General features: G+C 34.1%; 1 protein-coding gene across 1 annotated transcript; it reads right to left on the minus strand.

The window, feature by feature from the left end:
* Positions 1–865: 865 nt before the first annotated feature.
* LOC123698042 lies at positions 866–12,872 on the minus strand. Its single transcript, XM_045644631.1, has 9 exons — positions 10,145–12,872; positions 9,857–10,018; positions 6,307–6,525; positions 4,226–4,380; positions 3,633–3,855; positions 2,999–3,176; positions 2,560–2,666; positions 1,732–1,848; positions 866–1,301 (listed from the first exon to the last, which is right to left on the minus strand). Exons 1-9 carry the CDS (start codon positions 12,713–12,715, stop codon positions 1,194–1,196), a joined length of 3,840 nt encoding a protein of 1,279 aa, XP_045500587.1. The 5' UTR covers positions 12,716–12,872; the 3' UTR covers positions 866–1,193.
* Between the last annotated feature and the right edge of the window lie 163 nt (positions 12,873–13,035).

Raw genomic sequence — 13,035 nt, forward strand, 5'->3', positions numbered from 1 at the left:
GTACCGATATTTATTTTGTTTAATAAAATGGCGTTTTATTGTTTTTTCGTATGCATATAATAATGATGAAAACGTTACAAATGACCTGTGTAGTATTTTTTATGAATATAATATAATGTTATTTCTAATTTCAACAAAATTATTATTTTTGTAATATCGATATGGTTACATCCCTTTAGAGCGATTGTATTATTACGTATATTATGTACAGAGATTTTTCTGTGTAATCGATGTATGTGTGCAAAAACATGCTAGTCTGTCAATTTTGTAATAGTTTGAGTTTGTAAAGACACAAATTATTTTTGTGAATGTGTGATTGTGTTTCAAAGTGTGAGTTACCCTCCCCGCACCAAAATCGGCAGAAAGTTTAGTTAGAACATTTGCCAGCGTGCTCCATCCATTACTTAATGATCTAAGTATCCTTAACTATGACAAAAGGAATAAGTAACGTATATTCTTCTTAAACGTCTTTTAATGATTCCTATTCGCAGATATCCGAGTGAAGCATCAAATATGTCACAAAATTAGATTTTTCGTGAAATGAGTAAACGCTTATATTAAGAGCTAGCGCGCAAGAGCAACTTTTGTCTCCGCAACTATTTTGTCTCTCCCATCAACTCTACAGGAAGTTGCGTCGCTACGTGCGCGCACTTTCTTACTAGCCCATAGAGTTGATGGGAGAGACAAAATAGTTGCGGAGACAAAAGTTGCTCTTGCGCGCTAGCTCTCAGTACCCTATAAGGCATGTCTCACAATATCCAAAGAGTTTGAGTTTAAATAACATACAATTAAAATTGTTATATAGATGGTTAATTTTCTATTAGATAATTTGGAGGATAGAGTTTACTAATTATTATTTGCGACTCTATAGTCTACACGACTCTCTAGACACGACTAGAGTAACATTATTAATGACAATCATTTGTGACGTGTCGCATCTTGCCAACCATGTTTTTACTGAATTGTAAGTTACGTTGAGTTTCAAAATATAAATAGTATACTATATAACTCAAAATTTTTAAAATCACAATTAAATGACATGCTTAGTTTGTGACTTAAAACCTTGTGAACAACTCTAATTTGACTCAAATCTTGTGATACATACCTCAAGTCTATCTATTTGTTACTTCCCTCGGAACTTGCGAAGCTAATTATTATGTTTTGTAGAGTATTTTTAATTATTATTATGGTATTTATTGATGAGACGGTAACATATGCGACCACGCGGTTTCGTACTTTGCATGTGCGGCACTACACGCTGACTTGGAGGCCTCCACTACACTTAGTGGGAAAGGTTCACTCTGTAAAAAATAGGGTGTTAATTATGTTTTTTTTTTGCAAATTGAATTAATTTTAATTATTTAAGTTTTTAAAAAGTCTTCAGTTTCCGGTAAGTTAATAAGACGCGATGTTAATTGATAGAGTGATAAGAAACATTGAAATCAATGGTCTCTAACAACTTCTTTTGTAAAAAATATTTTATATTTCTAATTAGTATCCCATTATTGAAATCAAAGACAAAACAAGAGAACAAAGACAAAATCTGTTCATATATAATATATTATGTATAAAAACATTCTACATTACTCGGTAAAGATGTAACTTCGTAAGTGTAAAATCATTTTTAGAATCATTTTTTTTTAGATTTTCTGTTACATAGTACAATAAAAACTATTTTTTTTAATATTTATGTAGAATACCATTAAATATACAAAAATAACAAGAACATACCGTAAGATCGCAGTACGCTCGTTCCACAGCAGCAATGAGCCTCTCGAGCTCATTACTGCTCGACAACACTAGTGCCAGCCCCGCGCCTCGCTCGCGAGCTTCGCATACACTCCATTCCTGGGAAAACATTGAAATTGAAAAAAAAATAAGCATGTTTGCCGAGCACACGTGTCAGAAGTGAAACTTCTTTGGCAAGATTCAAAGATACCAAAATCATCACCTTACTCCATGACGTGACGGTATTGCCATAACGTGAGCTTGAAATTTTACTCTCAACACGCCTAAAGAAGTTTCTCTTTTAAAAAATAAAAAGTTTGTGAAGACATATAAATCTAATAGAATTCATTGTTACGCTGATCAAACTATATATTTTCTATCTTTTAAAGTTAAAACAATTCCATTTTATTATTCAACAACATGACGCCATTAGGCGGTTCGTATACCGACGCATTCGCGTGCGGCAGCGAATCAACGAAAAATCTGTCAGTAGTATGGCAGGTTTTCGCATATGATATGTCTCACTCTAGCACATAGATAGATGAAATAGTTGCGTCCTTGTCAGTATTGTTTCGCAAGGAACTGCGAAATGGCCATAACACAGACGCATTGCGAAAAAGTTGCGAAAACATTGCTGTTTACTAACGTTCCGCAGATATTTCGCTACGCAGCTGCAGTAGTTTCGCAGAGATTCGCTGCCGCACGCGAATGCGTCGGTGTACTAACGGCGTGAATTTATAGAATTTATACCTACACATTTTATTTATATCAAATGTAGTTCCTGAAACAGTTCACTTTTTATTAAAAAGTCTTAACAAAAATAATATTTACCAAACAACACCAATTTTCATCAGTGTCCGGTATTTTAAAGGCCGTCAAATTCTTGATGGAGCCGCACGCCAATATTTCGATATCTGCATTCATTTCTTCGATATACTCTGAAATTAATAATGTCACGTGAGTTAAAATAATAGGAATCAATTTTTTCGCAAAAACAAAAAAAAAACGCTATAGACATTTAGTATCTCTATTTAGTATGATATAAGTACTTATTTATTATCAAATTAATTATAAAATTACCTTATCTACCGAAAATCAATATTCACAAGTAAGTACATAAAACCACCTCAAAAATAAGACAGACTAAATTAATTGATCATATTAAGTTATATAGGTAATTATTACGTATGAATATTATTACTACAAGTTATACAATCTACTAAACTATACAAAAACCCGCTCAAAACACAACTAGACATATAAGAGTTACCTTTAAGCAGCGCCTCTGAGCCTCTATCCTTCAGATACGCAGCAGCTCCTGCTACAAATGCGAGATCCAATGTATCTCGTAAACTGATCACTTCGTATGGTGTCACTAGTACCGTGCACGCTGGTGGGGGCCATGTACGCGGGTCGGCTTTCTTTGGCGCGTCTTTTTCTTCTAGTGACTGGAAATGGCATTGGTTGGGTTAACCATTTATAAATAGTATAATTTATAAATTGATTGGGTTAGATTAGATCCGGCTCGAAGGACCATCGTATGCAAGGTAAAGAGAGCAAAATCCTTAGTATAATGTGTGATTGAAGACAAGTAAATGAATATAGTAACTATATTACAAATAGAAGTAGCTTATATTGTAAATATGTAGATAAATAGTTAAAATTTTTAATGGATAATTATTCCGTCCGAATAGCATCTTATTATGTTCGGTAATATTCTAATTAGGAATAAAACATGACAAAGCACTTTTTCTCCCGAGTTTGTGTTTTAGAAACAGATAAAATTATAAATATGCTATGGATATCAATTGTTATTATACATTTAAAAATAAAAAAACAACTTTTAAAATATCATTTTAAATAGAAAAATATATTTAATCTTACAAATCTTAAAAAAATCATACCTGTGCCGCGTGCAACAACAAGGACTGCAACCACGACGACGCAGTGGGATCATCTGGAGCTGCCAATAGCAGTCTACTAGAATCGTTTAGCGCTATTTCGAAGCAATGCGGCCGTTTTGACGCGTCCACGTGTCTCCGTACACCCACTACGGATTTCAACGCTATGTTATTTGGTAGGGGTGTACCGTCGGGAGAGTGTGGCCCCCAGTGGAGTACGCCCGCTCTGGAATAATTATTTAAACGTTATAATGATGATAAAAGTGAAGCCCCGTGTCACCTTGTGGGGTATGGGGCAGATGCATTATTCATACAAATTGGAAAATTTCTCGTTATTACACAATCTATCAAAATAAAAATGGTTTATTTCGTTTTCAATCTTATACAATATGGAGTATTAGAACCTTGTATACATGATGAAATCAATTTATGGACGTTTTAATTTATTTATATTGTGTTTATAATACATTATCCGGTGCTTAATGTAATGTTAATAAAATATTACACTAATAAAAAAATTTGTGTAATAAAGTTACTTAAAAAAAACTTGTCTTTTTTCACTAAAAACTACTATTTTATTCACACAAATGACTCACCGCAGCAAAAAGTAGCAGGGCTCGAAGCGGCGTCCCCTGTCGGTGCGGCACATGAGGTAGCCCTCGAGCGGCGGGGCGAAGGCGCCGGGCGCGTCCACGAGCCGGTCCTCCGCGTCGCCCGAGCACGCGCGCCCATAGAATAGTATGGGCGGTACCTGCACGATTATTATGTACTAGCTTCCGCCCACGACTCTGTACGTGCCGTTTTTCCCCGTTCCCGCAAGAATTTCGGGAAATTCTTTCTAAAGGGACGCCAACGTTATGAAATCTACCTGCATGCCAAATTTCAACCCGATACGTCCAGGGGTTTGGGCTGTGCGTTGATAGATCACTATATCAGTCACCTTTGAGTTTTATATACATATATATACAGATTCAATTTATTTTTATAAATCACTACATAGTATAAAACAGCCGCTATTGCTGTCTGTCCGTTGTATGCTTAAATCCTTAAAATTACACAACGGATTTTGATGAGGTTTTTGTAATAGATAGAGTGAGTGGTTCTTCAGTAGATATATAATTTGTTAAGTTTTCTACAAAGTGGGTGAAACTGCGTGTTGAAAGCTAAAAAAATAATTGTTTTAAGGCATATGGTTTCAAATAGGTTCTATACATATATCCTAGATTCTTCGCTTTGTAAATATGTTCAACTATAATTGGGATCAGAAATGATAACTAGGTTCTAAAGGACGACGATAGAATGATATTTACTAAAAACTCGCGTTGTTTTTCATTTTATTTTCTTGTCGAATACCAGTATATATATTTGTTAATAAAATTTGGCTGCCACATAAAAAGTGCAAGTTCATCTTCAGATCATAATATGCACCAGTGTTCTACAAAATTTTACTTGGCTTTTTGCCAAACTAAATATAAAGGAAGAATAGATTTTAATCAGCCCGTATACAGCATACAAATAAAAAAATAATTTGTACTTTTCATAAACATAATTCCCGGAATATGCAAATGTACGGAAGACGGAACTTAAGTATTATGATCAGAACATAATTTCAGAACTAAATAATTTACTTAGGTAATTAATAATTTATATTCAATAATACCCATGGTAGCTCTACTATAAAATCGAGCTGGGGCTTATTCGAGCCCCAAGCCGTAACTTTGTACCATTATTAAGGCGACTACACCACCGAAACTAGCGCCCCCCCAACATTTTATTTTTTTACTCCTATACCAGATCAAATTTAAAAAATCTAGCTCGGTACTTTGCTAGTATATTACTTGTAGTATTTTTGGTATTACTTTTCATTATTTTGCATTCGGTAAATTAGGAGAACTTTTGATTACCGCCAAAAGTGGCCACTTTTGGCGGTAATCAAAAGTTCTCTAGAATAATGAAGAGTTAGAATAGTGAAAAGTAATACCAAAAATACTACAAGTAATATACTAGCAAAGTACCGAGCTAGATTTTTTAAATTTGATCTGGTTAAGGAGTAAAAAAATAAAATGTTCGGTGGCGCTAGTTTCGGTGGTGTAGGCCTCTTAATATAATATCATTAGTCAAACAAAATTCTGACACATTAAATCTCTCTAAACTTCTAGCAATCAACGTTAGCTTACACACAAACACGCAACAGATAATTGAGTTTTAGTTTTTGTATATAATCACAGCGCCGCACGCAATCATGCGGAAATGTATGCACTATTGTGAGAAATCAACGACATCTTTGCTTACTACTGTATAAAAATCTATTTGCGATTGTTTTTCAATATCGCAATGTATCTACCCATTTTTTTGACATTTGATTTGACCCTATTATTATATACGCGTTAAATTGTTAAGAGACCTAAACAAGATGTATGAGATATACTTATTTAACAATATGTAATAACAATTTACTTAGTAGTGTACTAATTTCTTACATTACGTTACCGAAATATGGAACCCGCTTTACCTGTTTAAGAACGAATCTATTAAGTGCTAGTTTATTTCCACGAGCTCTTTAAATTTTAAACTAAAGAATTCCTAAACACTGAACTATCACAAAAATATAATATACATAGTCATTATAATATACATAGACCCAAAACCAAAATTTGTACCCATTTTATATATTTACCCGTTTTTCATGCCTCTGTCTTGTCACAGCTGAGGCCAAATGGTGACAATTAAACGGCAACATTGCGGGTGGGCGGGGGATACGTAGCGGCGAAGTTCGCGCGCTCCATTCCAGAGATGACGCTAGCCTCGCGCCGAGCGTCGACTCGCCGGTGACAACCGAACAGGCGATGTTGCCAGCTACGTCGATTATTTGGATGTACTGAGCCTCGGGACCGACCTGGAAATTAATGTTTTTTGTGAGGATTTGTATTGACACGAAATGTAATGTCATAAGGCATTATAATGGCAACCATTTTTTTCAAACAAACAGTACGAAATTTCATTTGCATACTAAAAAGGATCTTTAAGATATTATGGGAACCTATAAGGTTCCCTATATGGTGGTGGTGCTATGGCAAATCAGCTATCACTAAGTATAGGGATAACATAATTTCGAAAGTATGGAGTTTAAAAATAGTGTAAATCTATCTGTGAAATAATTTCAATTTTCATAGCAAATGAAATAAAAGAGAAGAATGCCCATAAATTTTAAATTTGTAACTTGAAATATTTTAAAGCACAGAATTTGGGCAACAGTCCAAAACATAAAACATCCCCTTTCTGCAAAAATAAAATAAATATTAAAAGGATGCCAAACTCAAGGATGTTAATTCTTATTCACTTTTCTTGGCACTGGCAGAACATCATTCAGGCCTAGGCATTGAACTTCCTAGATTTACTACAATGACGTCACTCAAGCAATGGCCTTTCAAGTATTAATGGAGGCTACGCAAGTACGAGATCTCAGTAATCTTGTTACACAATTATCTACAATTGTAAAAGTATTTCTCTAACAAGTATACAAAAAGATTTTTTCTAAAGGAACTTATAAGAAAATTTTATTTCATTCTATTACTTAACTATTGGAAAAAATCGCCTTTTTTTTAATCTAGCCTAAATATCTTTGTTTTAAGATTCACATTTTGAAACAATCTCCAGAGCAATCAAAAGATACCCAATCGGGAGATTACGTATTCCTAACTTTTGCCACGTTTTGTTATGCTGCTTGAAGATACTTGAAATTCTTAAACTGATCGTTCAAGACGCATAAATAGAATCTCTGGAAATGGCTAGCCAATAGCCATATAACTGAGTCACCACATTACTTATTATTCATTATTTCTTTAGTATACCGGCTTCATTTACAAGTGGCGCAATAGCAGTTGCGTGTTTCCGTCGTTGACACTAAATTTGTTAATGTAGGGATATATGGATGAATCATGCTGAGTCTAAATGCGTTTAAACGACGCATAAAACTACCATATCATTTTATGATAAAAAGCTCATACAATCTTCATAAGAACTACTTGGATAGAACCATATTTTTAGTAAGCTTAATTAAATGAATATTTGTGATTTTAATTTTACTAAGTCTGGACCGGATATTATAAGGTTACTGCAAAAAAATATTTTTAATATACTTGATAGGTACATAAATTTAATGCGCAATTTAAATGTATCTAATTTTATAATGTGTTTCCATAAACAAACTGTTTAAACCTTTTTATATCAGAAGTAAATATTTTCATTTACGGCATGTAAGGAGCTTTCGCTACCACATTTACTTCAGTTAAGTGAGTATTTTTGCCAACTCTTTCAAAAGAGGTCAACTCATGTCCAATAAAGCCCATATATGCATCAGTATAAATAACTTCCAGATGTTATTTATAAAAAAGACTTGCCACGCGTATGGTTGCCCTTGTTTTAAACTTCATTCATCTATTCTAGAAACGTAAGAATGGGCATTACTCGTATGAAATACTCTTTAATACTATTACGATTGAAAGAAAACGTTTTACAAGATAATTGCTTCTTATTTCTCCTTCAGATCGTTAAGCCCATAAGCACATAATTATACAATACGTTCACATTTCGCGGTCACTTAAGAGTCTAGCTTAAGGTTGGTTAAGCAGGTTAAGTACTATTTTTAATTATGGCAACCTTCCAAATAGCTCGATTTAGGAGTCCTATACAGAGTATTTTGGCAAAGGTGCTTTTGCTAAGTCATCACTTTAACTGAAACTTTTAAATGCCTTTGTTTATCGCACCTCTTGGATACGACTGGTTTAAATACATTTTTTGGTTAATTTGGCGAATTTGAAATTTTTTGGCGAAAGTAAAGTATGGATTCGGATATGTACAAGCGGGATTATCATTGCAAATTTAAATATGGTTTTCCAAGTAATGGTTCAGTTAGCATAAAAATCAGGCACCAGATAAATACAGTTTAAAAGGCTAATGGTTATATGAAACTTAATACTAACTGATATTATGATATAGACGATATCAATGCGCAGTGATTAATGAGGCAAGGAATATGCAAAGTAATGCATGTTGGATCAGAGTCCAAGCGTAACAACTAACAATGTGGGTAATTAAGCCAGTCGGAAAGTATGCCGACCGTTATATTACTAGATACTGGAATTTGGAAATACAGAGCTTTGAAGATTTACTACATGTCGAAACAAAACTTAATTTTATACAATACTAGCTGCCTCAGCAGATGTTGTTCTGCCCTATTGCCCCTATTTCGTGTTTTCTATATAATATGTATAAGAACTTTTTTTTGTGCTTTAACAAATACTCTATGCTTAGCACAGATTTGGCAAATCCTTTTATAGTTTTAGTTAACTCTCGGTCCAGAAACGATATCATGAAAAAAATGTTAATTTACTGGCTTTGATCGTCACTCGTACCTCCATGATACAATCAGTTGGATTGCTTTAAATGTTAGCCCTTGGAGATAGAGAACGTTCCTATTTTCATAATCTTGCAAGTAATTACCATCCATCATTTTTGAGATCGAAAATATTTTAGACACAAAATTCGAATAACGATTTACTTGCAAATTTTGTTTGTAGCATGCATACTATACAATTTTACATAGTTATTTGATTTATATGTATATTGTAATGATCATATAATTTTTTATGAGATAATACCTATGCAATTTATGATCATAATACTAAATTACTGTCTATTGTGTAAGGCATAAGCTAAATAAGACCTTTGCAATAACAATTTTAATTGCAATAACAGCTAATAATGTATAATGGTCCTACTATCTTTTAATGTTTTTTATGTATTTTTCCAATGAAAGTACATTGACTGACCTGTATTAATATAAGTAATGTTCACCTTTGGTCCATTGATATCAGAATCTTTCAACAACAATAAGTGGAAAAATAAAGAACATGAAATACAAAGTCAAACTTACTTTTACTTTACATATCTGTGTAAAACCATTTGGTTTTGACCTACTTTCTAATGTGCGATGGAGTTATTTTGTAGAAATTAAAAATTAGAAAAAAAAATACTCATTTAAAATTGAATACAATGGAAATGATTACTGAAATGTAAAAATGTAATTTTTTTTGGCTCTTTCTAAAACAATAAAACGTAAAAAATTACGATTTATACAAGATTAGACTAAAAACAAAGTGCAGCAGCTCGTAAACAGAGATAATAAAAAGTAAAAGTCATAATAGGCGAGCATTTTGTTCACTTACCGCAATCGCATCTAATTCGTTATGTGGTAATCTGCATAAGATGTCGTATTCGGTTCCGCCGGATTTAACGCTTGCTACGTAGAGAGCGTAGTCCGTTATGAAAACAAGAAGTGGGGTCCACGATCCATCTTCCATGTTATACGGTGATTGCACCTTCATCATCTGAAAGCATACATTAGTTTAGCGGAATATGGATATTCCACCGTATAAGGTTAACGCGATAGTAAGTACGTTCTAAAGAATTACGAAAGACCGTTAAGGTTTACGCAATAAGTAGTCAATTCCTACCCTGTTCAATGTTTCATTGGGATGTGAAAATATCTGCAGCCTGAGTTTCTCGTTACATTCGATTGCGACATTGTCCTCGAAGCTGTCGAAGTACGAGGGCTCCTCGGCCGTCAACAATCTAACAGAAAGCCTTTTATTCTCTATCACCTCCTTGTCAATGAGACGGGACATCCGTTCGGCGGAAATGTGGTATGTTTCCGACGCGTCTTTAAACGGATATATGATACTTGGAAAATGCTTTTCTAGCCGCAACTTGGTCTGATAAAACTTATTGTTCCTTATTTTCAATTCAAGGTCTTTTCTCTGACACACATTCTTTAAATATCTGTTTAATAGAGCTGACTTATTACATTGCAACTTTTGATTTGATGGGCTGTCGAAAAATTCGTCATTGAAATCATCCGCACCCTTCAAGGTCGAGTTATCTGTGTTGGAACAATTATCGCTAATTGCCTGCTGCGTTTCGTCATTTTTCTGTACGGTTGATGCGGATTTTCGGCTGTATCTATTAACATTTTGTTTTTTCGGTGACGACAAATGTTTGGAAACACCATTCTTTTGCTCAGTTTCATCTTGGACATTTTTATTGTATTGTCGTTTTGGCGTAGACGTTCTGCTGGAAGAATCGCCATCCGGTTTTTGATTGAAGTCTGATTTACTCGAACTATTGACTAATTCATTCACTGGTGTAGATTCTGGTATAGGAACAAATGATTCTTTTGGAGCCTCAAAGGCTGTTTGGAATGTATCATGTACATAACTATATGATACACCTTTGTGTTCATATACTGTACTTTCACAATTTACAACATATTTGCTTAGAGGAGGTAAAGCTTCAGGTTTAATGTGAGATTTCTTGTCATTTTGAGCTTGCATATTAAGTGTAAGTTTATGTCTTGGTGAGCCCTCAGGTGTTCTCTCATGTTTCACAGGATTTTTGGATGGTGTTAATATATCCTTTGGTTTCTCTACATCTGAACATTGAGAATTGAGATTTATCTCTACAAAATCATCTTCATCATCAATTTGAAATCCAGAATCTAGACTTTTGGAAAGCTTTTTATTTTTGTTCACATCACATGGTAATGCTTCAATTACATTATTTAATTCAAAGCTATTTTCCGGCAATCCTTTTTCAGGAGCAAAATTAAAATTGAAATTTTTGTAGAAATTTTTTAAAGAGTCAATTAGATTATTGGTATCCAAAAGGTTTAACACTTTACTGTTTTGTTTCCTTTCTTCAACAATATTTGTTGTGATGTATCGTTTCTTTTTCAAAACAGATTTCACAGTAATAGGACTCTGGGGCACTTCAAGAGGTTGCTTCCTCCGATCATGAGATTGATCTATATCAGCTTCAGAAAAGTAAGTTTTTCTCATAAAGGCTACATGACCATTGTTTTCAAATTCATCACATGAATGTGATTTTTGGGTTTTTTCACACTTTCTATTACCTACTGGAGCTTCAGTTTTATTAGAATTGGAGGATGAAGATTCACTGCTGGATGATTCAGAATCACAACTAAAATTTGAGTCTGAACTATTGGAATCACAGCCATACAACTTTCCATTTGGCCTAGTTTCATTGTTATTGTCCTTGTCTTTATTACCATTGCTGTCTTGGTTGCGTTTTCCAAAGTCTTGGCAATATTCAAAGATTCCACTCCTATCCTGTTTGCTATCGCCATATGTGAGGATATCTGACATTGTTTGCTGTGCCACATCTGCTGCATACTTTGGAGACCTGTCCCCTGAAGCACACCAGGAAAACCGATCACTTGCATTGTTTTTCTGTCTAAACCTATCACAATATGCACTATCTGGGCCATAGGATATAAAACCTCGCTCAATGTGGATGTTATCAGTTTTGGTATTGTTTAATATGTCTTCATGAAAAGATACTCTCTTTTTTTGTGAACTAGGTCCACTTTGAGACTTCTTCCTGCATCTCCTCCTGTACACAATGTCTTCTGATAGTGATTTCTTTGGCTCACTGGTTCTTAATGCAGACTTTTTTACTTCCTCTGTACACACTTTCTCACTTTCTAATGCTTTCAGAACAACATCTGGTAAATTGTCATATACAGGCTTTTTATTTGTTTCCACCAAGAGCTCAGGTACAATATCATCTGGGGCGCCTATATTTTGATTATCTATGTCACTTCGAGTCATGATACTACTGTTAGTGCTCTTTATCATTTCCTGTGAGCCAGAAGGAGCAGCATCGTATATACTATCACAGGCTAACTCTTCAGCACCAATTAAACTATGTGACATTAGAGCTTGGATTGTTGCCTCTGAATTATCACTGTCCAAACATTGCACACCAGAATCTCCAGGAGTATCAGCCAAACTACTGGTGGTACTTGATATGAGATGGGAGTTCCCTTGAAGGTATAATTCAGTTGGCTTCCCTGTCTTATCATTTAGATTTTCCATTTTTGCAAAACGAACCGTATCTTCACTACCATTAAATAACCCTGTTGCAACAACAGTGTCGTCAGGTTTATGACGACGTTTGATTTTATCGATCTCCTTGCTTTTACTATCAGCAGCTTTGTCGACAGACATTATTGCTTAGGGATACGCGTCAGTTTATAACACAATTTCTATATTTGATCTGTTACGTTGCTGGTATTTCATTGTTTATTGCACACATTTTGATTTAATTCACTTATTAATCGCGTAGAATACTGCTCAAAACAAGACAAACACATAGCAGCCATTTGTAAACTTTTGACAGTTGTCAGATTTGAAATATAAAAAAATGCTAACTTTTTTAAACTGAATTACATCGATATAGATACAGTAATTTTAGGCCATTTTACATATTTTATATTAACGAATATAAATAAAATATTTATTATTATTTTATTTATTTTTAAATTACG

Source organism: Colias croceus, chromosome 15 (assembly GCF_905220415.1).
Source record: "Colias croceus chromosome 15, ilColCroc2.1".
Taxonomy (NCBI): Eukaryota; Metazoa; Arthropoda; class Insecta; order Lepidoptera; family Pieridae; genus Colias; species Colias croceus.

Coding starts and splice junctions, on each gene's coding strand:
- LOC123698042 (XM_045644631.1), bottom strand. CDS start 12,715: ATGTCTGTCGACAAAGCTGCTGATAGTAAAAGCAAGGAGATCGATAAA. Junction 3,856..4,225: donor CCCTGCTACTTTTTGCTGCG/GTGAGTCATTTG, acceptor TAATTATTCCAG/AGCGGGCGTACTCCACTGGG. Junction 1,849..2,559: donor ATGAAAATTGGTGTTGTTTG/GTAAATATTATT, acceptor ATGTTTTCCCAG/GAATGGAGTGTATGCGAAGC.